This window comes from Mytilus galloprovincialis, chromosome 8 (genome assembly GCF_965363235.1).
Source record: "Mytilus galloprovincialis chromosome 8, xbMytGall1.hap1.1, whole genome shotgun sequence".
Lineage (NCBI taxonomy): Eukaryota > Metazoa > Mollusca > Bivalvia > Mytilida > Mytilidae > Mytilus > Mytilus galloprovincialis.
This window is the reverse complement of record NC_134845.1, coordinates 3,008,703-3,035,689: the sequence shown is the minus strand read 5'-3', so window position 1 is coordinate 3,035,689 and position 26,987 is coordinate 3,008,703. Positions and strand designations below refer to the sequence as shown.

The 26,987-nt window shown below is 32.2% G+C and overlaps 1 protein-coding gene across 2 annotated transcripts in view; it reads left to right on the top strand.

Annotated features, from left to right (window-relative positions):
- LOC143084876 (heat shock 70 kDa protein 12A-like) overlaps positions 1-26,987 on the top strand; it is a 62,077-nt gene that overhangs the window by 11,286 nt on the left and 23,804 nt on the right. For both annotated transcript variants that reach the window (XM_076260929.1, XM_076260930.1), the window contains exons 2-4: positions 8,570-8,716; positions 23,434-23,526; positions 24,595-24,762. In XM_076260929.1, coding sequence (XP_076117044.1) covers positions 8,570-8,716; positions 23,434-23,526; positions 24,595-24,762 — 408 coding nt within the window. The remainder of the gene's footprint in view (positions 1-8,569; positions 8,717-23,433; positions 23,527-24,594; positions 24,763-26,987) is intronic.

The window sequence follows — 26,987 nt, the reverse complement described above, 5'->3', positions numbered from 1 at the left end:
CAAGTCCATTTTTGAAAGTATTTCATATCTCTTATTGTGTAAATTATATATTAATTGTCTACACAGAGGTTCAATTCTACAGCTTATATCATTTTCTGACTCAACACTGCCAGCATAGTGGAATGGATTAATAATTAGTTGCATAATGTCTAGCTGAATATTAGAATGTTGCAAAGCAAGAAGCTCACTACATTTACATATAATGTTTTTCAATATTGGTGTACGAATTTGATCTAGTGCTCTACAACACAGCAAAAAGTGTGATAAAGATTCTTCTGCCTGGTCACATAATTTACAAGTTGGATCAACGTTGTTTTGATTGTAAGCTGCTCTATTCGTCTGTAGAATGTAGGATCCAGTTGCAATTTTTATTCTTATTGGGATTCTGTTAATGTCTCTTTGATTAGCACTATTCGCTAAAGCCAAAGGATGAATTTTCCCAACTTTAAATGATGATGTTGGGATGTATTTCAAGCTGGAGTAATACATTATTTCTTCATTAATTCTTGTCGTCCAATATTTATGTACTGCTGTTGTAGTCATGTTCTTCCATTTTCCTTTTGACATTTCATTATAAAGTAGTGATAATGGGTTTTCTAGATTATACTTGATACAGGTCTTTTTCATATCTATAAACCAGCTGTTACTGTCAAAGCTCTTAATCTGTAGTTGTCTTTCTGCTAGCCTCCACTCAGATGAGTTTTTATTTGCTCTTGCAATATTTCCAACCATTGAAAGGATTTTTAAATGTATTTCTGCTTCTATGGGTAATAAACCAGATATTAAGTACACAGCAGGATCAGCAACATTAATATTTAGCGAAAGAATCTGCTTAAGTAATTTTTTGTATTGGATCTGTAAATTGTCAAGAATTTTGCCTTTTGGTATCACAATTTCAAGCCCATATGTAAGTATTGGAAGAATATAGGTTCTCAACATTGCAATTGATGTTTCGGGATCAAGACCATTCTCCCCATGCAGACCAGTTCCCATTAGACTGTAGATAGCTCTTCTGGTTTTTTTCAAATTTTCTTCAACAGTTGTTTGTGCAGAATTGTTTTGAGATCTTGTTATTCCAATATGTGAAGCTTTGTCTACTACTGGCATTACAGTATCGTTCAATTTCCAAAATCCTAAATTAGTTTCCATAGATTTAGCTTTGCTTTTTACAGGTAAAATTACGCTTTTTGAAGGTTGTAGATGGTATCCTTCGCGCTTACTGAAATCGACGGCAATATCTACCATTGTTTGTATATCCAATGGGTTACAGGCAAGAAGTGCAACATCGTCTGCACAGGTCGGTGCACAGCAATTAATGTTTCCAATTTTTCCACCTAGTCCAGAGTCGCATAGAAAATTCAAAAGAGGATTTATATAAAGTTTGTATAAGTCGGCACTGAGAGTTCCGCCTTGCCGAACACCTTGTTCTATTTTAAAGTAATCTTCTGAAAAGCTATTGTCCCATTTGACATATGAAACTGCATTTTGGTATAGATTGTCTATCAATAAGATTGATTGATTGGAAAAACCATATTGATGAAGTCTTTTAATTAAGTTTGCATGAACCACGACATCGAAGGCAGATTTTGCATCCAGAAGGCCTATATATGTTGGGCGTTTAAGATCTTTATTCTCCCTTTCAAATTCTTCTGCTATAAGTTCACAAAGTAATGGTGATGAATTTTCTGTGAAACCTCTTTGTAAAGGATTTTGACATATTATTATTTTACAGTTCTCTCTAATTTTTAGTATCTTCTCGATTACTTTTGAGAATGTTGGTGTTACAGTAATTCCTCTGTAGTTTTTCGCATTTTTACAGTCGCCTTTATTTTTAAATACCGGAAAGAGGGTTCCAATTTTGAGTGAATCAGGAATAAAATGTTTTTCAAAAGACTTGTTGATTAAAGTTTGTAAATATGATAAAAGGTTGACACCTCCATGGATAATATTTTCAGCTGTAATGCCATAGAAATCTGCTGCTTTATTTCGGTTCAAACTGTTTATAGCTTTTAGAATTTCTTCCTGTGTTACATCAACATGTATAAATTGCTCACTGCAGAGTTCAATGATGTTTTTATATTCCTTTTCTGTAGTCTTTAAATAATTTGAATCAAAATTTTCATCAAGAGTGTTTTCTGCTAATTGTCCAAAATGTATTTTCCAACCTCCATTATTTGCTCTGGCGTGTTATAAATGTTGTCTCCTACATTAAGCTCATCTATACGTCTGGATAATTTTCCACGTTGCTTGTTGATAAGTTTATAGAAGAGAGTTTTGTTTGATGATCTTGCTTCAATAATTTCATTTCTTTCTTGTATGCGTTTTTGTGCAACTTCTAGTCTACAAATCTTTCTCAATTCCTGTGTCGTAATTTTCTTTTCAAGAAGAAAAGGATCTAAACTATCAGTTGGACGTCCTTTTGCTTTCCAATAATAAAATGCTGATTTCTTGTTCCTAATAGCTTTCAATATTTCGTCAGACATTACTTTTAATTTAGGTTTATTCTTTCGAGTTTTTGGTTTTTGTGCGATCTCATTGGTGGCTTTAGCTATTACAGCAGTTATATCATGAAAACCTGTTTCTATATCAACTTTTGTATTTATGTCTTGTAGAGATGTAATAAGTCCCTCATTAATTATCTCAGTGTACTTGGACAGGTCTGCTTTATCCCATTTAACTTTCATTTTCTGGTTAAATTCTGTTTTTGTATTTGAACTCTTAGTTATTTCGAAATCCAGAGACAAAAGGAGAGGATAATGGTCAGAAACATTCCCAGTAAATTCACATTTCTTAATATTAATGATTGATTCCTTAAAAGTTTCTTGAAAGAGTATATAGTCGATTGCAGTACAATCACTCCCATTAGCGCTAATGAATGTTTTTCCAATATCTTTTGTACTTAGACAGTGTTCGTCCATAAATGACACTATATATTTCTGTCTTATCGAATCATTGGATCCAAAGATTTCCTCATTAAAGTCACCACCTATTATTATTTGGTGTGTTAGTTCATAGGTTGTCAATATTTCATTCAATAGATCTATACATTCTTGAAATTCTGTTTGACTATTTGTTGAACCTTTACAAGGTAAATATACAGAAATGACTATTAAATTTGGTCACCATTGATCTCAATGCATTGTATTCGATTATTCCCTATTGACAGTGGAGTGACTATGGAGTCAAGATTTTTCTTCCAAAGTATAGCCGTCCCACCATAGCCTCTTGGCATTCTCCATGGAGTAATTGGGTCACTGGAGTCTACTGCTTTACCAACACCCTTATAATCTAGTAGAATGTCATTCAACATCTTTAACTGACAGTGGAAGAGCCAGTGTTCTTGAAGTAGATAAATGTCAATAGAGTCTTTTAATTCATCAAATAGTGGGCCACAGGTTAAAATGTTTTTACAGTTAAAATCTAAAATCTTTAATACATATTTACAGTTGTTAGCCTTCTCTCCTATGGGTCTAGGTTTTATTGTTATATTTTTGGACGGACGAGGCTGTGTTGGTATAAAAAATGCATGTCACTATTGTTTATTTCATTCTTATGGGTTCACCTTCGAGGGAGATGTGGAACCAGTTGGGATCACTTTTTCCTATACTCTGTTGATTGTTAACCACTTCTTTATCATTCCTGTATGATTCATTTGAGTGTAAAAGTTCGGTGTTGTTAACTTTCTTTTGTTCAGTTGGAAGTATTTCAATTAAGTTTTCTTTACATATGTTTCTATCATCGTTGAGGTCAGGGTGAAAGTTAACTGAGTGATTAATTTCTATATCTTGTTCCCTGTTTTGAATGTGATCATATTGGTAGTAAGCATTTGAGTATTGATGACTTGGTAGCACATGAGATGTATTGTGAAAAACAGGTTGGTCATAAGATGAAAATTGATGATTTGGTCGTTGAGTTGTAACGTATGGTTGATTTGAATGCTGATTTGGAGAGTATTGGTGTGGTTGCATAAATGATTTTTGCTGATGAAACGATTGTTGACTTGGATCAAACTGTTCAGAATTCGAGGATCTATTACAGCTGTTGTTGAGAAGTTTGTTGAGTTCTTCATCTACTTTACCAAGTACATAGTTGGTGACTTTGTCTCTAATTCCCACTATGAGTTTATCACTTGAGGTACTATCATGACTAACATTGTTTTCTGAGTTAGGGATACTGTGGAAAGTCCCACCGTTTCCCTGTGTAGTCTTATAGGCCTCTAGTGTCTCAATTCTTGTGAATAGATTTTTTACGGTCTGTTCCAACTCTAGGTTTCTTGCTTCAGCTTTAAATAGTCTATCCAACACTTTCGTTTTCTCTGAAATGTTTTCATTAATAGCAGTCTCCTTCAGCTTCAACTGTTCATCTTTTTTCCGCAGTCTCTGTTCTAGTTGTCGAAGTTCTTTCATTTTAATTTTGTGAAATTCGGAATTTGCACTGGTTTCATTTTGATCTTGCTCAGTGGAATTGTTGGTATTTGAAAGAGTATTACTTGTTGTTAGATTTTCTGCATTCTTTTCTGTATGTTTCGATGGGCTGCAATCAATTATGTTGCCTACTGATACTGATAAAATGTTATATAATGCTATATGAATTGTTCAAATCCTCCGATTGAAATTTGTTTATGTAGGATAAAACGAATAAAATCTAAAACTGAGTCTTGTTTCTAGAAATCACTTCGATAAATTTCAATATAATTCTGCTGTTTAAAACCACACAGTTTAAAATACAGGTTCACTAAAATGTCAACAATGCAATAGTATTGAGAAGTTTTCTTGTATTCAATGTTATATAAACTGGCTAATTAATAGAATGATTGCAGATCGCCAAAGACCAGATTGATTTAGCATAGGTTTTTTTTTTCTTCAAAAAGCCGCCATTTTTTCTCGTGCAGAAGTGTCGGGAAAAATTTACTTGTAACAGACTTTTAAAATGTAGGAATTGACGTTTTTTAAATGTAAAATAATAGTTTCTGGCTAGTTATGATTGTTTGGGAACACTAATAAACTTGAATCTTCTCAATGTTATGCCTCCACCACATAAAATACAATTTTCAGTCGCACAGGTAAAATACACATCCACCACCTTGGAACATTCGGATCAAGAGATGTTATCGTATAGGTAATTTTATTATTATATTATGATAAAAAGTTTAGCTAAATAAAAATTAGAAGTTTCACAAAGTTTATTTTACTTTCTTGTCAAAACTATAATAAACACATTTTATACCGATGGTCATTACCGATGACCATTGCCGATTTGTTATTATGGGTGAATGGATATATGTCGACTTTAAATAATTGAATTCCAAAAATTTGTTAATGAACTGTTACACAAGAAGATACTGGAAAGTTATAGTTTGTTAAACGTAAAAGAAGTAGAAACAAATGCATCGTTTGTTTGGTTAGTGGGGATTGAAATATTGAGTATTTTAGACAATATAATGTTTTGAGTTATGACAAGCAAGAACATGTTTAGGTAATTGATTTAATTGTTAAAGTTAGAAAGAAATACATCGTTTGAAATGCACTCTTGATCTCTTAATAGATATATGTAAAGTTGTAAACTGTTTTAGAAAAGTTATCACTCCAGGGGATTGAAATTCTATTTTGGGTCAAATTTTGGGGAAATATGCGACATATTTGCCCTCTTTTTGCAATATTTTTTGGCAAATACATACAGGTTGTTGCCATACAGCAAAAATAAAATAAATATCTTTAACCATTCAACTACTGGATATCAAATCTATGAAAAATACTGATTATATACTTATGCAAATATATTTGACAAACAGTACGCTTTATTTGTAAGAAAACAAGGACATGTAGATGGTAAAGTTAATGTAGATTGCTATCTAACATATTAATGTACTAATCAAGTGACAACTCTCATTTTGTGGTGTCATTTCCAAAAATGATCAATAAAACTACCATTACATATCAGTGTCCACTATGAGGAAGTTTTTATAAGCATTGGGTTCCTCTTTTTTTGGGTTAGTTCAAGTCTCTTAAACAGCCCACACAGTGGTCGTCGTGTCAGCCATTGCCCCACCTAGATTTATCGGCGCCCGTTGCTGTGTACATCTTCTTGTTCGTCTTCTATGCACTCTACAAGCTCCGTCACAGCTATTTTAAAACCCGTCTCTCTGAGCTCTTACCACCTTGTCCCATCTTCGCTCGCCAAGGGTTATGATCCACTTCCCTCCTCTCCAGAGCGAAGATGCACCTTGCCCACAAATCCAATTGCTTTATTTCTATGTAGATGTTTTAAATGTATGATTTTACTCGGACCTTTTACTGAATATAACCAAATAAACGGAAAATGTATCCATGGGACAGTAATAATGCCCCAGCTAGCATATAAAACATTATAAAGGGTCATGTTGGGACGTACGTGCGTACGGACAGACAAGGGTAACACTTATGCCCACTCCGAAGCTGCGGGGAAAAAAATCGGACGTTTTTATACTAAAAATGTGCATACCCGACCAATTCCCGATTATCCCTACAACCCATATACGATCAAGTCGATCTGGTCTAGCTTGTCGAGTAAAGATCGTGTACAGATCGTGAATTGATCGGAATTATGGAATAAGTATTCATTTTGTTGTCGGGATGGAGTCGGGATGGCGTCATTAAGGAGTCGTGAATGGTCGAGTTAAGGTCGTTTACAGTCGGATAGCGGTCGGGTAGAAGTCGTTAACGGGCCCGATCAAGAATTTGGTTGAGCTTGGTCGTGGAAATTTGGACAATCGGGATCATCGAGTTGATCTGATCGGCAGTATGAATCTAGCTTTACAACTTACTATTAATACTTCTAAACTCTTCATATGGTTTGACCGTTCATTAAAAAGACGCTATCGTGTAGGTAATTTTATTATTATATTATGATAAAAAGTTTAGCTAAATAAAAATTAGAAGTTTCACAAAGTTTATTTTACTTTCTTGTCAAAACTATAATAAACACATTTTATACCGATGGTCATTACCGATGACCATTGCCGATTTGTTATTATGGGTAAATGGAAATATGTCGACTTTAAATAATTGAATTCCAAAAATTTGTTAATGAACTTTTACACAAGAAGATACTGGAAAGTAACATAGTTTATTTCAAATGTCTTGGGAAGATGATGTATTGCAGTCATTTTTCGATATTTTAGATCTAGAACTTCTTAAAAACACCGTAGAGGAAAGCTTTTTATTAACACCGTAGAGATCAGAATGGCCAAAGACCTCGGTAACAGTATACGCTGCTACAAAAAGACTAGCTTTTCACTCGCAAACAAAACTGAAAAGGATCGTGCACTATCAAGACTCGCAAATGCAAAAAAGCTATGATACCGTGTGGTACTAAATGTCACCCAAGCCTACATGCAAGAATGTAACTACCTATGAAAACTAAATATGGCATCAATATCTAATTTTTACGTAATTTAACAGTCATGTAACATCATTGTTTTTTTAGATATTTTTTTTGTATTATTGAAACGTTTATAATGTAGTTTGAAAAAAATACTCATATGGTCCGGCCCTTTAATAACCAAACGAGTATTATACTCATATGATCGTCATGACCATACACGTATGGTCCAAATACTCATATGGTCCGGAATATATATATATATATATATTTTGATCTTAGATTTTTTTATGAACTCATTTAACACCTCGTTGTCTTAGCAATTTAGCACACAAAAAAATGTAATACCGCTATGGTTAACAGGATTAACAATGCGTGTAACATGAAAGAACTTAATATGGTGATATATCGTTAACATACTTGCCAATGAATAGGAACAATAATAAAACAAATAGTCGTTTACTTTATTTCTGGAACATTCAACAGTACATGTATGTGTATATAGAAATAAGGAGATGTGGTGTATGATTGACAATGAGACAAATATCTACCAACGTTCAAATGAAGTGGTTGTAAGCAATGTAAGCAACCGTTCGGTTTTCAACAATACCGTGTAGTCGTCTATAAAATGTCCCGACATGAAGAATATTACACTCGATTGAAAAAAACTACGGACTTATTTATAACAAAACACATTACGGAAAACATATATGACAGACATGAACCAAGTTTGAACGATAAATACTGAACTACATACACGTGACAGGCACAACACATCATCAACTATGCAAACAATAAACGAAAAACAAATATGTATTTTGAAAACAATTGGACCAACCGTAGCATAAGCCCAAATGAATTTTGGGATTGAGGTCGCATTTTTTGGCGCTAACAGATTTCTGCTATTACAAAGCTAGGGCTTTCGAAATTTCATATTCCTGATCCGAGTTAAAAAAAAAAGAGAAAAAGAAGACATTTATGGCATCACAATAATGTGGGAAGTGAACTTTAATGTAGTAAAGACCATTACAATTGCTTTAAATAAATGTAGTTTGAAGGTAAACTTGAAATTGACTTTGAGATTATTAAATCCGTTATTAGTATGTTTTTGGAAAAATAAAAAATGATGCCAAAGAAAATCAACTCTAAAATATCTAAATATTTATTTAAAGACACACTTATTGCTTTACACTGTCTTGATTTTTTTCAGTATCTTGAAAGAAAAGTTAAGCGAAATAGAACTACTGTCACATGGAATAAAAGAGAAAGAAATGAAAGTTTGCGAACTGCAGGAAGAAGTCAATGATTTAAATGAAGGATTAAAACAATCGCGAGCAAAAATAGAAGATATATCGCGGTAAGTATATATATGCATAAATGGCTTTTTATCTCATTTCACATTTATAAGCTAAAATGACTCATAAAAGCTAGTGAGAATTTTTCATCACATGGTGTAAGTCGTTTGACGTCTGTTAAGTTTTACAAAAATCTCCTCTGAAACTACTGAGCCAATCGGAACTAAAAGTGGGACGAAAGTTACTAAAGGGAGAGTCAAACTCATAGATAAAAATAAACTAACAACGCCATGGCTAAAAACAAAAAGACAAACAGACTAATAATAGTACAGAAGACACAATATAGAAAACTAAAGACTAAGCAACACCTACCCCACCAAAAACTTGGGGTGATCTCATGTGCTCCGGAAGAGTAATCAGATCCTGATCCACATATGGCACCCGTCGTGTTGCTTATGTTATTACAAATCCGGTAAATAGTCTAACTCGGTAGGTCAAATTCGTGAAAAGGGAAAGAGTATTGTAGTTACGACATAAGGTAGCAATACACTGTTAGGAGTTTAGTTTCGCATTTTGGCCCCTGTAGATTTTTCAAATAGGAAAGTTATTGTGTAATAAAATTCATTTTTAGACAGCTGAGTGCTAATTTAGTCTTCAAAGATGGTTTATAAGAGCATCAATATTATTTTTTACATGTTTTATGGGCTGTTTTCTGTTTGACAATCCGTATTTTCATAGCTAGACCAGCAATCGCTACAGAAATTAATGTAAATTAATAAATGTTTACAAACACTTTTTTTCTACACGAAGTTTTTGACGCAATTTTACAAAAAAATGAGATGAAAGACATATGATTTTCATTGGATTTGCTGAATAATATATGTTCACAGTTTCAGAAAAGACATTTCTTCAAGCGATTCAAATTCTACTTTTAGTCAAATTTTGGGGAAATATTTGACATCTTTTCCCCCCTTTTTGCAATATTTTATAACAAATAAATGCAGATTGTTGCCATGGATACACACAAAAGTAATTATATTTTACCATTTTATATACTGAATATAAAATTTATGGAAGATTCTGTTTACATACATATGCCCATATATGACACAAACAGTAAGCTTGATATTGCAGGAAAGCAATGAAAAGGGAGGGGATGGTAAAATTTATAAGGACAAATTTTAATATTTTTTCCTAACTGTTTATTGCTACCTTATGACATACTTACCAAGCTCAGAATTGTATAATTTAAGACTTTTCATGCTACAAATCTATTGATATTTAGATTCTAAATCAACTTCTGAGGAAATTAAGTGTTTGAGATTGACAATTTTATTGTTTACAGTCCTTAGCAACCAAAATTAGACATTTTGACACAAGGCTTACATTTGTACTCTATCGGCTTAAACCCTTGCTTCTGATGGATTGGACTGCATGTAGTAGCCTAAGTATTGAACACATTGGGTTTTTTCTTGCGAATATATCAAATTATTGTTTTTATCAAGATTTCATGTTACATTTTGGCATATATTAAATGTATAGTTAAATCAGATGTCAGAAATTGAATCAGTGATTCCCTATCACCAAGTTTATCAATCAAGTCTTTGGTATGCAATAAGCATAAAGATTACCATTTTTATGCTTGAAATTGCTTAATTTTATACAATTTTGCATCATCAGAGATCTTATAAAGATTTTCAACATTGAAAAACTGACAAAAGAGGTATAGTTTTTAAGATTTTGCTATAAATTGAGGTAGAGATAAGATTTTACACTTTGAATTGGCAGTTTCTTTAAAAATCAGATTTTTTTCGCGTTTCAGTGTCAACTGTTAACCTTTATAAAATATTCATTACTCAACCAATATTCAAAAATAAAAGGCTATTTAGCTAGGAGAACACTGAAAACAAGTTAAGAGGGAGGATTTGAAAAATAATATTTACTATTAAGGTAGCAATACACAGTTAGGAGTTTAGTTTCGCATTTTGGCCCCTGTGGATTTTTCAAATAGGAAAGTTATTGTGTAATAAAATTCATTTTTAGACAGCTGAGTGCTAATTTAGCCTTCAAAGATGGTTTATAAGAGCATCAATATTATTTTTTACATGTTTTATGGGCTGTTTTCTGTTTGACAATCCGTATTTTCATAGCTAGACCAGCAATCGCTCCAGATATTAATGTAAATTAATAAATGTTTACAAACACTTTTTTCTACACGAAGTTTTTGACGCAATTTTACAAAAAAATGAGATGAAAGACATATGATTTTCTTTGGATTTGCTGAATGATATATGTACACAGTTTCAGAAAAGGTATTACTTCAAGCGATTGAAATTCTACTTTTAGTCAAATTTTGGGGAAATATTTGACATCTTTTCCCCCCTTTTTGCAATATTTTATAACAAATAAATGCAGATTGTTGCCATGGATACACACAAAAGCAATTATATTTTACCATTTTATATACTGGATATAAAATTAATGGAAGATTCTGTTTACATACATATGCCCATATATGACACAAACAGTAAGCTTGGTATTGCAAGAAAGCAATGAAAAGGGGATGGTAAAATTTATAAGGGCAAATTTTAATATTTTTTCCTAACTGTTTATTGCTACCTAAGGAACATATCCGATATCATCTTTGAAACGGTTATTCCATAACGGCCAACGAACTCGTGATGGCGTCCGTAAAATTTACGAAGGGATGATTTCAACTTCACCATTTGGAACTCTTGATTTAATAGCTTTCTTGTGAGTAGCAATCCTCTATCATGGAAATCATGATAGGAAATACAAGCCCGGGAATATCGTATCAACTGGGAGATATATACTCTGTATACATGCGCTGCTGGCCTGTTGTTTCATAGAAATGGAAAGTTCACAATTGGGGAGCTGAAATCATCTCTTTTGTCGTAAAGTTTTGTTTTCAACCAACCATTATTGTAAATTTCTAGATGTAAGTCAAGATATGAGGCAGACTTAGCTTTTAGTCTTAGATGCATGATTTTTTTTTATTAGTTGTTAATGGCTTTGGACTAGCTGTCAGATAACTTCGAGTACTCTCAGATCTGTTCATTGTGTCTTTTTGTGTCGGGATGTACAAGTACCGGGCCACGTCCACTTGTATGTTTGTCCATCTGATGAGTTAAGCCTTTTTCAACTGATTTTTATAGTTCGTTCTTATGTTGTACTGTTATACCACTGTCCCAGGTTAGGGGGAGGGTTGGGATCCCGCTAACATGTTTAACCACGCCACATTATTTATGTATGTGCCTGTCCCAAGTCAGGAGCCTGTAATTCAGTGGTTGTCGTTTGTTTATGTGTTACATATTTGATTTTCGTTCATTTTTTTTACATAAATAAGGCCGTTAGTTTTCTCGTTTGAATTGTTTTACATTGTCTTATCGGGGCCTTTTATAGCTGACTATGCAGTATGGGCTTTGCTCGTTGTTGAAGGCCGTACGGTGACCTATAGTTGTTAACGTCTGTGTCATTTTGGTCTTTTGTGGATAGTTGTCTCATTGGCAATAATACCACATCTTCTTTTTTTTTTTATATTAGCTGTATATATAGTATCTAAACTAAACTTGGCCACACTCATTTTTGGTGGATTTAAAAATTATGTCCAACTGTGTCTCTTGAAAACTGCTATCGCTACAGAAAATCTGGCATGCATAGAAATGTTAACATTTTTTTTTATCTACCCTCTGTCTAAACATATTAAAATAATGACTTTTTATATGAGTCATTGCCATTTAATAGTGGATTGTTAAAAAATTTAAAATCATTTTTGCCTTTAATTTAAAATTATATAAAAGACATATATAAATGAGAGAAACTTTGAATAGCAAAAAATTCAAAAAAAAAAAAATGATCACCAAGTCAAGATCTACAAATAAGTCGAAATCATTAGTCAACTTGTAATTGAAGTAATTGCCCTTTTTATGCCCCACCGACGATAGTAGAGGGGCATTATGCTTTTGACACAAGGCTTACATTTGTACTCTATCAGCTTAAACTCTTGCTTCTGATGGATTGGACTGCATGTAGTAGCCTAAGTATTGAACGCGTTGGGTTTTTTCTTGCGAATATAACAAATTATTGTTTTTATCAAGATTTCATGTTACATTTTGGCATATATTAAATGTATAGTTAAATCAGATGTAAGAAATTATATCAGTGATTCCCTATCACCAAGTTTATTAATCAAGTCTTTGGTATGCAATAAGCATAAAGATTACCATTTTTATGCTTGAAATTGCTTAATTTTGTACAATTTTGCATCATCAGAGATCTTATAAAGATTTTCAACATTGAAAAACTGACAAAAGAGGTATAGTTTTTAAGATTTTGCTATAAATTGCGGTAGAGATAAGATTTTCACTTTGACTTGGCACTTTTCTTTAAAAATCAGTTTTTGTCGCGTTTCAGTGTCAACTGCTAACCTTTATAAAATATTCATTACTCAACCAATTTTCAAAAATAAAAGGCCATTTAGCTAGGAGAACACTGAAAACAAGTTAAAAGGGAGGATTTAAAAAAATATTTACTATTAAGGTAGAGATACACAGTTAGGAGTTTAGTTTCGCATTTTGGCCCCTGTGGATTTTTCAAATAGGAAAGTTATTGTGTAATAAAATTCATTTTTAGACAGCTGAGTGCTAATTTAGCCTCCAAAGATGGTTTATAAGAGCATCAAGATTATTTTTACATGTTTTATGGGCTGTTTTCTGTTTGACAATCCGTATTTTCATAGCTAGACCGGCAATCGCTCCAGAAATTAATGTAATGTTTACAAACACTTTTTTTCTACACGAAGTTTTTGACGCAATTTTACAAAAAAATGAGATAAAAGACATATGATTTTCTTTGGATTTGCTGAATGATATATGTACAAAGTTTCAGAAAAGGTATTATTTCAAGCGATTGAAATTCTACTTTTAGTCAAATTGTGGGGAAATATTTGACATCTTTTTCCCCCTTTTTGCAATATTTTATAACAAATAAATGCAGATTGTTGCCATGGATACACACAAAAACAATTATATTTTACCATTTTATATACTGGATATAAAATTTATGGAAGATTCTGTTTACATACATATGCCCATATATGACACAAACAGTAAGCTTGATATTGCAAGAAAGCAATGAAAAGGGAGGGGATGGTAAAATTTAAAAGCGCAAATTTTAATATTTTTTCCTAACTGTTTATTGCTACCTTATGACATACTTACCAAGCTCAGAATTGTATAATTTAAGACTTTTCATGCTACAAATCTATTGATATTTAGATTATAAATCAACTTCTGAGGAAATTAAGTGTTTAAGAATGACAATACATGTCAATTTTATTGTTTACAGTCCTTAGCAACCAAAATTAGACATTCTACTTTTAGTTAAATCAAGGATTTGTCTTCCTGTACAAATCCTTGGTAAAATTTTGGGGAAATATTCAATGTCAGTGACATCTTTTCCCCCCTTTTTGCAATATTTTATAACAAATAAATGCAGATTGTTGCCATGGATACACACAATAGCAATTATATTTTACCATTTTATATACTGGATATAAAATCTATGGAAGATTCTGATTACATACATATGCCCATATATGACACAAACAGTAAGCTTGATATTCCAAGAAAGCAATGAAAAGGGGATGGTAAAATTTATAAGGGCAAATTTTAATATTTTTTCCTAACTGTTTATTGCTACCTAAGGAACATATCCGATATCATCTTTGAAACGGTTATTCCATAACCGCCATCGAACTCGTGATGGCGTCCGTAAAATTTACGAAGGGATGATTTCAACTTCACTATTTGGAACTCTTGATTTAATAGCTTTCTTGTGAGTAGCAATCCTCTATCATGGAAATCATGATAGGAAATACAAGCCCGGGAATATCGTATCAACTGGGAGATATATACTCTGTATACATGCGCTGCTGGCATGTTGTTTCATAGAAATGGAAAGTTCACAATTGGGGAGCTGAAATCATCTCTTTTGTCGTAAAGTTTTGTTTTCAACCAACCATTATTGTAAATTTCTAGATGTAAGTCAAGATATGAGGCAGACTTAGCTTTTAGTCTTAGATGCATGATTTTTTTATTAGTTGTTAATGGCTTTGGACTAGCTGTCAGATAACTGCGAGTACTCTCAGATTTGTTCATTGTGTCTTTTTGTGTCGGGATGTACAAGTACCGGGCCACGTCCACTTGTATGTTTGTCCATCTGATGAGTTAAGCCTTTTTCAACTGATTTTTATAGTTCGTTCTTATGTTGTACTGTTATACCACTGTCCCAGGTTAGGGGGAGGGTTGGGATCACGCTAACATGTTTAACCCCGCCACATTATTTATGTATGTGCCTGTCCCAAGTCAGGAGCCTGTAATTCAGTGGTTATCGTTTGTTTATGTGTTACATATTTGATTTTCGTTCATTTTTTTTTACATAAATAAGGCCGTTAGTTTTCTCGTTTGAATTGTTTTACATTGTCTTAACGCTGACTATGCGGTATGGGCTTTGCTCGTTGTTGAAGGCCGTACGGTGACCTATAGTTGTTAACGTCTGTGTCATTTTGGTCTTTTGTGGATAGTTGTCTCATTGGCAATAATACCACATCTTCTTTTTTTTTTTTATAATAGCTGTATATATAGTATCTAAACTAAACTTGGCCACACTCATTTTTGGTGGATTTAAAAATTATGTCCAACTGTGTCTCTTGAAAACTGCTATCGCTAGAGAAAATCTGGCATGCATAGAAATGTTAACATTTTTTTTATCTACCTTCTGTCTAAATACATTTAAATTATCGCATGACTTCTTATATGAGTCATTGCCATTTAATGGTGGATTGTTAAAAAATTTAAAATCATTTTTGCCTTTTATTTGGTCTGTGGCTCCGTTCGTCCGTCAGTCCGTCCGTCCGTCCGTCCGTTCAGGTTAAAGTTTTTGGTCAAGGTAGTTTTTGATGAAGCTGAAGTCCAATCAACTTGAAACTTAGAACACTTGTTGCTTATGATATGATAGTTCTAATTTTAAAGCCAAATTAGACTTTTGACCCCAATTGCACGGTCCACTGAACATAGAAAATGAAAGTTGGAGTTTCAGGTTAACGTTTTTGGTCAAGGTAGTTTTTGATGAAGCTGCAGTCCAATCAACTTGAAACTTAGTACACTTGTTGCTTATGATATGATCTTTCTAATTTTAAGCCAAACTAGACTTTTTACCCCAATTCCACCGTCCATTGAACATAGAAAATGAAAGTGGGAGTTTCAGGTTAAAGTTTTTGGTCAAGGTAGTTTTTGATGAAGCTGAATTCCAATCAACTTGTTGCTTATGATGATATAGCCGGGTGAAATGGCTATTCGACTATATGTAAAATCAAGGAGAAAGATTTCGCTCCTTAAACTTTTATTTCAGCAGTCCGGCAAGACCGCACAACAAACTCCAAACTAAATGTATGTAACATACAAACAATAACAATATATATAAGCACAAGCAATTAAAGGATTAAGAAGATTAACAGAAGACAAATTAGAAATAACAATAGATTAAAAGAGTAAAAAAGCAAAAGCTAAGGAGAAAGTTCTAGACTTAAAAGATCTTTATAATTTAACAGACCCCTTTAGGGAAATTAATCCAGATTTAAAACAGTTCACATTGGGAAAACCTAATCCCATAAAACAAGCAAGATTAGACTTCTTTTTAATATCCCAAGACCTTAATCAAAATGTAGTTGATGTACAAAATCACAACAGCTATAGATCAGATCACTCCCCAATAATATTAAATCTGAAGATGAATGATTTCATACTTGGAAAAGGATTATGGAAATTTAACAACTCACTTTTACATGATATTGAATACTCCAAAACTATAAAAGACACTATACTTAAAGTAAAAGACCAATATGCATCATTAATATATAATAGAGAAACGTTAGAAGAAATTAATGATTTAGACATCCACTTTACAATAAATGACCAACTTTTTTTTAGAAATTTTACTTACAGAAATCAGAGGAAAAACTATTTCCTATGCATCTTATAAAAAGAAGGAAAGAGATAAAGAGGAAAAAATATTATCAGAAAAAATTCAGAAATTAGAGGAAAGCATCTTAACAGAGGAAATATTAAATGAAATTGAACACCATAAATCCGATCTTAGAATAATAAGGAAAGAAAAAATGAGGGGATACTATATCAGGTCAAAAATGCAATGGATTGAAGAAGGGGAAAAGCCATCTAGTTTTTTTTTTAATATGGAAACTAAACATTTTATAAATAAAACCATCCCCAAACTAGTTAATGAAAAAGGGGAGACAATTTGTAAACAAGATAAAATATAAGAAGAGGCCAAAAATTACTATAAAAAACTGTATACTAAAACAGAAAGCTTGAGTGAAGTAAATCTTAATAGTGAAATACCTGATTCTGATATTAAATAATTAAATGATACTTTAAAAGAATCTTTAGAAGGGGAGATAACTTATAATGAATTGACAACAGCTATGCGTAGAATGAAAAATGAGAAAAGTCCAAGGTCAGATGGCTTTACAAATGAGTTCTTTAAATTCTTTTGGACAGATGTAGGAAAATTTGTTTTCAGATCTATAATTTATGGTTACAAAAGGGGGGAATTATCAATAACTCAAAAACAGGGTATTATTACTTGTTTACCAAAAGGTGATAAACCTAGACAGTTTATGAAAAATTGGCGACCAATAAGTCTTTTGAATACAACATATAAACTAGCATCAAGTTGTATAGCAGAGCGTATCAAATCTGTTCTACCCATTATTATTAGCAATGATCAGACAGGTTTTATTCCTGGAAGATATATTGGAGAAAACACTCGTCTCATATATGATATTTTATTCTATACAGAGGTAAATGATTTGCCAGGTCTTCTCCTTCTCATAGATTTTGAAAAAGCTTTTGATTCGGTATCATGGAAATTCATAAATGAAGTATTAGACTTTTTCAATTTTGGACCCTCTATAAAACTTTGGATAAAGACTTTTTACACAAATATAAGCTCATCAGTATCCCAAAACTGTTTTTTATCAGATTTCTTTCAGATTCAAAGAGGCTGTAGACAAGGGGATCCTTTATCACCTTATATTTTTCTTTTATGTGCTGAAATTCTAGGAATTTTAATCAGAAAGAACAAAGAAATTAAAGGAATTAAAATTGATGACACATAATATCTTATCTCCCAATACGCAGATGACACATCAATAATACTTGACGGTACACCTGAATCTCTAGATGCATCTCTTCGCTTACTCCAAAAATATGCTGAAATGTCTGGTCTCCATATGAACTTGGACAAAACAAAAGTGGTGTGGATAGGCAAAAAAAAATATAGTCAAGACACAATGTGTGTAAAATGGGGATTGGAATGGGGTTCCAGTAGGTTTACATTACTAGGAATAAACTTTTCTGTCAATTTGCATGAAATGGAACTGTTGAATTATGGTTCAAGAATTAAAGAAATTGAAAATATAATAAAAATTTGGTCTAAACAAACATTAACACCAGTTGGAAAAATAACTATCATTAAGACACTAATTATTTCAAAATTGAACCATCTGTTTTTAACATTACAAGCACCATGCAAAAATACTTTAAAACAACTAACTGACAAAATTTATTCATTTATTTGGGAAAACAAACCTGACAAGATTAAAAGAGAAATATTATGTTCTGAACACAAATTAGGAGGGCTGAAAATGATAGATATTGACAAATATATAAAAGGATTGAAACTAACTTGGATAAGACGGTTGTTGAAAAACAACCCAAAACTAAATAAGCTATTAGAAAGTACTGAAAAAATTAGTATTGAAAACCTAGTTTATTTAGGCCCAACAAAAAGATGTAAAAACCCTTTTTGGGAAGAAGTTTTTAAAGCTTGGACAGATTTACAAAATAAATTCATACCAAAAAATGAAGAGGAATTTTTATCAGATTCGCTCTGGAATAATGAAAATATAAAAATAGGAACAAAATCCATTTTCTATAAAGACTGGATAGATAAAGGGATCTTTTTGATAAATGATTTATTAAACGCTGAGGGAAAACTAATGACTTTTCAACAATTCCAAAACATTTATAAAATTAAGTCAAACTTTCTTACTTATAATGGGGTCATTTCATCAATAAAATCATATAAAAAGGCTTTAAAAAACTATATATCCATAAACAATTGTTATAAAACACTAGGACCAATTATGCCAAATAATATAAGAATATTTTTTTTATCAAGAAAAGGCTCGAAAGATATGTATAATGTTTTATTTGAAAAAAGCAGTCCTAAACTTAGATGTGAAGAAAAATGGTCCTTAACACTCGACAAAAATTTTGATTGGAAAACTGTGCATAATATGTCTTTTTACTCCACAAAAAGCTCAAAACTCCACTGGTTCCAATATAGAATAATACACAGAATATTGGGCACAAATAAATTTTTATTTAAGATAAAAATAAAACAAAGCGATAAATGTACTTTCTGCAGTGAAGTTACTGAAGATATTGAACACATATTTTGGACATGCCATAAAATAGCAGATCTGTGGATAAGACTCATGGACTGGATTTATAACCAAACACAAATAATTATTCCATTTAACATGGATATAATTTTATTCGGAAATTTAGGAAAAACAGAAAATAATAAAATAAAAAACTTAATAATACTTTTATCAAAATTCTTTATCTATAGAACAAAACTGTGTGAAAATCAAGTAAATTTTGCAGGGCTGAAAAACTATCTAAAAGAAAATCTAATACTAGAAAAGAATATATTTTTTAAAACAAAGCCTCTTCACATTGCCAACCTCTACTGGGACCCCTGGCTTCCATTATTAGAATAATTTACACTTAAGCAACTTAATTAGCATTACCCTATGTAATGTTATTGTGCTTTTTATTTTAGCCTTCTCACACCAACATATATGTTTTTATATAATATACTGTTATATGTTTATTTATTGTTTATTGTCTTTTGTTCTTGTTTTGTGCCAAAAATGCATATACATTCTCTAATATCTGTTTAGTGTTTGTATGAATTATTTACAATGGAAAACCAACTTTGCCAAATTTATTTAATGTTGTATCTTAAGACAAAAATACTGCTGCCAAATTCCAAATTTCAAGGACTTTCTATTATTTATTTTTCTTTTTTTTTTCTCCCTAGTTTTTATTTTTTTTGTTTTTGTTTTGCATTTGTGTTTTATTTATTTTTTATTTTCTCTTCTCTTCTCACATTCTCTCTTAAATAAAATTCTCACTTTATTGATCAATATTGAAATAATTGATACACAATAATATACTGTATATATATTTTATAATTTTGAGTACTAACAATTACTAACAATTTTTCTAAATATACAATCTAATGTTTAACGAGGCCGGGATAAGGTACCGGTACTTTCTGTATCAAACTAACAAATGTAAAAGTTTTCAATAAAGTATGTATAATTTAAAAAAAAAAAAAAAAAAAAAAAAAAAGATTAAAAGAGTAACTAGTGTCCGACACGTATTTGTAAATTATAGTCTAAAATGTCACAAAGAATTAAATAATGAAATAAATAGAGTAAATGCATTTAAGACCTTTGTCCAAGATTATGACACATCATCCGTGTAAAACACTTATGTCTGAATTTACGACAAAGTATAGATTAATAAAATAAATGCAAATCTAAATATACATTAAAACAATTGAAATACTAAAATGTGGTTTACAAACTAATTTCATTGCACTGTCCAAATAGTCCGGTCATATATTCCCGCGGCCCCTGAAGACACGTCCCGGGTCTTACTATTCATCTGAAATTGTTTCGAAAGTTTCTTCTATGGTTGTGACGTCCTCTGTATCGAGAGTTTAGATTTGAATGATTATCTTGTCTTGTATTTTCCCGAATACTGTCCAGTTCGTCTTCTAGAGTTGTGATTCGATTCCGCATATGTTCTTTATCGCGCTGTAATTGGTACTGCTTGTCAATAGCTTCACATCTTTCATCGTAAATCCGAAGATTAGCCTCTTTAAGACCAGTAATGCTGTCCTGTAATTTTTCAATTTCTTTTTGGTCATCTGCGTTTTGTTTGTGAATTTTTTCTAAATTGCGAACCACACTCTTATGTTCTTGTTTCAGCTCTTTGAACTTCTTTTCATAATGAACACTTGATTTCAAATTTTACTCTCTCTGAATGCACTCGGCCGTGCCTGAGTTTAACGTTATCTATAAATCTTTATCATAATTTAAGGTTGGAAAGAAGTCCATCAGTTCTATGGTATTCAGTTCCGCACATGGAAACATTGACATTGCTTTCTGTTCTTTGAATTTCTTCATCCTTTCTGCGTCCCGACGTAACTTGGATTTAGATTTAACTTTAACAACTTTCACGTCCGGTTGTCTATGAAAGTTACACATTCTGGCGTAATGTCCAAAACTTCTTCACTTATAGCAAAATGACGTTTTTGCTATACATTGTCTAAAATGAAATTGATTGTGTACAGTCTTTCCACAAAACTTACATAGGCAGTTGTCCATATGCTGAAAATTTCTTGTCTGACAGGTAGTTCCATGATCAGGTATCTGGTATCTCCAGTCTCGGCCGAAATTTCTGTTTCTCTGCGTATCCATTTTTCTGTTTGCTGGGGGATCAGCTTCACAGGTAGAACAAAGTATCCGATAGATGCGTTGCCCGGGTCCTCCACCAGATATAGCCGGGTGAAATGGCTATTCGACTATATGTAAAATCAAGAAGGAAGATTTCGCTCCTTAAACTTTTATTTTAGCAGTCCGGCAAGACCGCACAACAAACTCCAAACTAAATGTATGTAACATACAAACAATAACAATATATATAAGCACAAGCAATTAAAGGATTAAGAAGATTAACAGAAGACAAATTAGAAATAACAATAGATTAAAAGAGTAACTAGTGTCCGACACGTATTTGTAAATTATAGTCTAAACTGTCACAGAGAATTAAATAATGAAATAAATAGAGTAAATGCATTTAAGACCTTTGTCCAAGATTATGACACATCATCCGTGTAAAACACTTATGCCTGAATTTACGACAAAGTATAGATTAATAAAATAAATGCAAAACCTAAATATACATTAAAACAATTGAAATACTAAAATGTGGTTTACAAACTAATTTCATTGCACTGTCCAAATAGTCCGGTCATAATATGATCTTTTTAATTTTAAAGCCAAATTAGACTTTTTACCCCAATTTCACGGTCCACAAAACATAGCAAATGAAAGTGGGAGTTTCAGGTTAAAGTTTTTGGTCAAGGTAGTTTTTGATAAAATTGAAGTCCAATCAACTTGAAACTAAGTACATATGTTCCCATAGTATAATCTTTCTAATTTTAATGCCAAATTAGATTATAACCCAATTTCACGGTCCATGGAACATGGTAAAGGATAGTGCGAGTGGGGCATCCGTGTACTTTGGACACATTCTTGTTTATAATTTTTACGATGTTATGTTTGTTTGCCTATAATCAGGATAAAGTTAAAAACTAAATTGAAAAATGAAAACTTGAAAAAGAAAAGGATGATTAGCAACACAAGATCTACAGCATGGCGGAAATCGTCAGATGAGTCTTTACATGGCCTTTAAATAACGATTTTTACCAATTTAATGTGCTTTTGCATATTTTGTAGAAAAACATATTAGATAGATTAAAACCTAAAATATAAGAAATTATCAGCAGACACTATCTACACTAAAGTCAACATGGTCTAAATCGTCAGTCAAATCCTTACAAGACTTTATGCCCTTAAATCATGCTGTTGTACCTATTATCTTGATAATTTTATCAATATTACAATATCGATTATCCTGGGTAATCACTTTATGTCTCTACTTTACATTTGTTTTTAAGATTTTACTATGTTAATTTATTTGTATATATGTCTCTGTACCATTGTACTTCGGTTTATGACAATACAGATATATATATGAAAACTATAATATATATGTTGTAGAAACATTAAAAGCAAGCAATGATCGCAGTACTAGATCTACATTATGACTGAAATTGCTAATTGACTCATTAAGGAGTTCTTGTCCTTAAATGATTATTTTTATCAATAAATGACTATTGTTAAAGATGCAGGTGAGCTACACATGCTGTTTGGAGTCTCTACTTTACGTTAAATATAATATTTTGCTTTCAAAAAGGTAGTGCCTTTCCTGATATCATACATATTCCATATTGTTTACCGAAATAGAGTGCACAAGTTTATCTTAATCATCACACAAACAACACGTGTTCGAAATGAAGGATACAAAAAATTAAAAAGAAACAAAGTTGTCAATACTAGCAACTTGGTGTCATTATTTAATCTTTTCCATCGTTCAAAACCGTCAAGTACTTTTGACTGGTGCTGTTTTGTCTTTGGATTTAAAAAAAATTATATGAAAATCCCTACAACGAATATTTGACATGTTTTTGTAATCCTCAACACGAAAGTAGCATTAAGCTTAACAAGAGCAGCTTCAGAATTAGGGTTCCGAATATTTTATTCTTACAATGTAGTCTTTGACAATGGTGCTTGGTGACATTCTGATACATTTCAACTTTTTCTTTCAACTAGAGTACATTTTTTAGAGCGACATAAATGAAGATTCATTAAATGTGTGATTAAATATCGTATAATGTGCCTGTTGTTTGTCTTGTTTTCATACAAAAGGCAGCGTCCAGTATATAAGCAAACTATTGTGAGTATTTTTTCCAGTATCTTGAACGAAAATGAAGAAAAAATTGACCAACTGCAGAAGGAAGTTGACGGTTCAAAAAGAAAGCAAAAAGAAAGTAAACATCTATCAAAGTAAGTTTAAATTTGATGATTAGTATGTAATATTGTATTCGGATACGTAAAACATAGCAATATAACTTTCAATAAGAAAATATAATGCAGATACGTCTTATCCCTATTAGATGTGAGAATGAAATGGAGAATGTATAACAGGGACAACAATCCGATCAAAGAGCAGAAAACAACACAAGGCCAACAATGGGTACAAAACGCAAAACGAAAATCCCGCACCCGGAGGCGGGCTTCAGCTAGTAACTTAACAATAATGTAAAGCTATATATATATATATATATATACTTCAGCGAAATGGATATCACACTAAACTTGAAAACACGTGAATGTACAAAAAAACCCACAAAACTAGCAAAGGATGGAGGTTCCTAACTTGGGACATGCGCAAACATGTGGTGAGGTTGTTAGATCTCAATCATTCTCCGATTATTATACCTCTAGCTAATTATAAGTATGGAATAAATAGCCTGTTATGTACTCTATTAAAAATTTTATTAAATGTTTACTTCTAGATAACTGTGGAAAAAACAACAGCCTGTTATGCACTCTAGATAAAATTTTATTAGATTTATTACTTACTTAAAGTTACTTATTGTTGATTTCCAGTACAGGATCCCCAAGGTTCCTCTTCAACAGACTCGTAATTTAAATTAAAATTTTATTTTATACCTCTAGCTAATTGTGGAATAAACACCCTGTTATGTAATCCAGTTACAATTTTATTAAATTCTAAGCAAACCAGGACAAAAGGGACAAGACCATATGGAGTTGAAAAAATTAACTAAGCAAGATAATTCTGCGTAAATCAAAAACTAAAATTATGTCTTGAAGTGACTGCTTTGAAATTATTTTCTAATAAACCATTCACTAAACTGATTACCTCATTCTATTTAAGATTCTAAAGAGGAAAACCAAATTAAATGTAAATGCATATATTCGTCAATTTGATAGATTATAATCTAATCCGAAAATTGCTATTCATCCTGTTGAGTGTGAACAATATCAGAGAGCAGATAAACTGTTAGTATGTTTTTATTACATTTTGCGGTCTGGTTGTGTACGTTTCAGTGACCAAAAACATTACATCAAAGAACTTCAACAAATACTGCAAAATGGAATTAGTAAAGAAGAGAAACGCGCAAACGAGAATGAAAGACCAATCGCAGCACTGATTCAAGAAAATGATACATTAAAACAGAAACAAACAAAGACTGAACGAGGCTCTTTCCCTTTACAGTAAGTGCATTAGACTTTTGATTATTGATTACACAGCACGTAGCTGAAATCAATGATTTGTATATACTGATTTGTATAAGCCCGTCAAAGATGCAGCGTATTCTGGTATACATGTGTACATAATACAACGATAAATAATTTAATTAACTAATCACAGTGCCCGTACAAGAGCAGAATAATTATAGTTTGATAATGACTACAAAACAAAACATACAATACTTAACATGAATTGAAAGATTGAGTTGATTAAACATTGATAAAAAATACACTTATTAAGGGAAAAATCTGCAAAAACTTAATATGTTAATGTCCATTCGTACGTTCATCGGTCCGTTCATACCTCAACTTTTTCGGACGATAACTCAAAATGCTTTAACCAACTCTCGTTTAATTAATACACAACATACTGATTGACAGAAAATTGCTCCCATTCAATTTTGAAATTATTTTCATTATTGTCGGTCAAGAGTTAATGTAATTTTGCATACATCACGCACTGACTTCAATATATCTAGATTGATTTGAACCCAAACTTTACATTATTGTTGGGATTGATAGAAGGAAGGTCCTTATTTAATTTTCGTTTTGTCCATTCTACAATTTTGGGACTTAAACTACTTGAATTAGGTAAAAATTTGCTTTAAACTCCAGTATGTCTGGATTGTTAGTGTGCTATAGAAAAGGTGACATCTCTCCACAAGAGACCAAATAACACAGAAATTAACAACTATAGGTCGCTGTACAGCTTTCAACAATGAGCAAAGCCCATACCGCATAGTCAGCTATAAAAGGCACCGAAGTGACAAATGTAAAACAATTCAAGCTAGAAAACTAACGGTCTAATTTATGAGGGTATCACCAGCCCAGTAGTCAGCACTTCGGCGTTGACATGAATATCAAATATATGGTTATTTTATAAATTTCCTGTTTACAAAAGTATGAATTTTCGAAATGCTAAGGATTTTCTTATCCCAGGCATAGATTACCTTAGCCGTATTTGGCACTACATTTTGGTATTTTCGGTCCTCAATGCTCTTCAACTTTGTTCCTGTTTGGCTTAATACCTATTTTGATCTGAGCGTCACTGATGAGTCTTATGTAGACGAAACGCGCGTCTTGCGTATGAAGTTAGAATCCTGGTATTATGAACAAAATTATGAACGAAAAACAAATATGTTACACAGCAACAAACTAAAACCACTGTATTGCAGGCTCCTGACTTTGGAAAGGCACATATAAACTGTAGTGGGGTTAAACTAGTTTGAATGTCCCAACCATCCCCCTAGCCTGGAACAGTGGTGTAACGGCACAACACAAGACAAACTATTCAAAATAATCAACGAGAACCAAACATGAGAAACAACAAAAAACGACAACCACTCATTTACAGGCTCCTGACTTGGGACACTTAGGACAGGCACATATTGAGTATGACGGGGTTAAATATATCGTCATTTTGTGTATTCTTGTCTTTAATTTTGATAAGGTCGTCTACATGTCATGTCATTTTATTTTCTTTTGTTGAAATAGTTATATTTGTTTTAACGTGATTAAGTTTGTACGACAATGTTGACTGCTGTACCCCAATTGTTCACATTTGTACCTGTTATGTCTATTTGTTTTGCTCCAACATGGTTGTGATTATAAAGGAATTCTGTACGACTTTTATACAAGTGAGAGGGTTAGCTAGATATAAAACCAGGTTTAATAAAGAATTGTCGATTAAAACAAAAAGCCTGTACCAAGTCAGGAATATGATGGTTGTTTCCATTCTTTTAATGTGTTCGGGCTTTTGATTTTGCTATTTGATTGTAAAGGACTTTGTGTTTTGAATTTTTCTTGGACTTCGGTTTATTGTTTTTTAGTTTGTTCAATTGTTTGATTTCCCATTCGAAAATTCAGGACTTGTAAGATTTTAGCAAATTTTCACATATTGTACAATAACTTGAATTTGTTCAAATTGACAAAGAAACATATTTTTTGAAATTTTTACATTACACACCATGTACTTATCTGAAATAAAGAACATTTGCAACGGTAGTTGGAACGATATAATATCAATGGGTGTACAAGCATTGGCATTTTTAATCAAAGAGCTGAAGAGCTCTGAGGGAAAATACGGCCAATGTTTCTATTTTTATACGACCGCAAACATTGAAAATTTTTTGGTCGTATATTGGAATCACGTTGGCGTCGTCGTCTGCGTCGTCGTCGTCGTCGTCCGA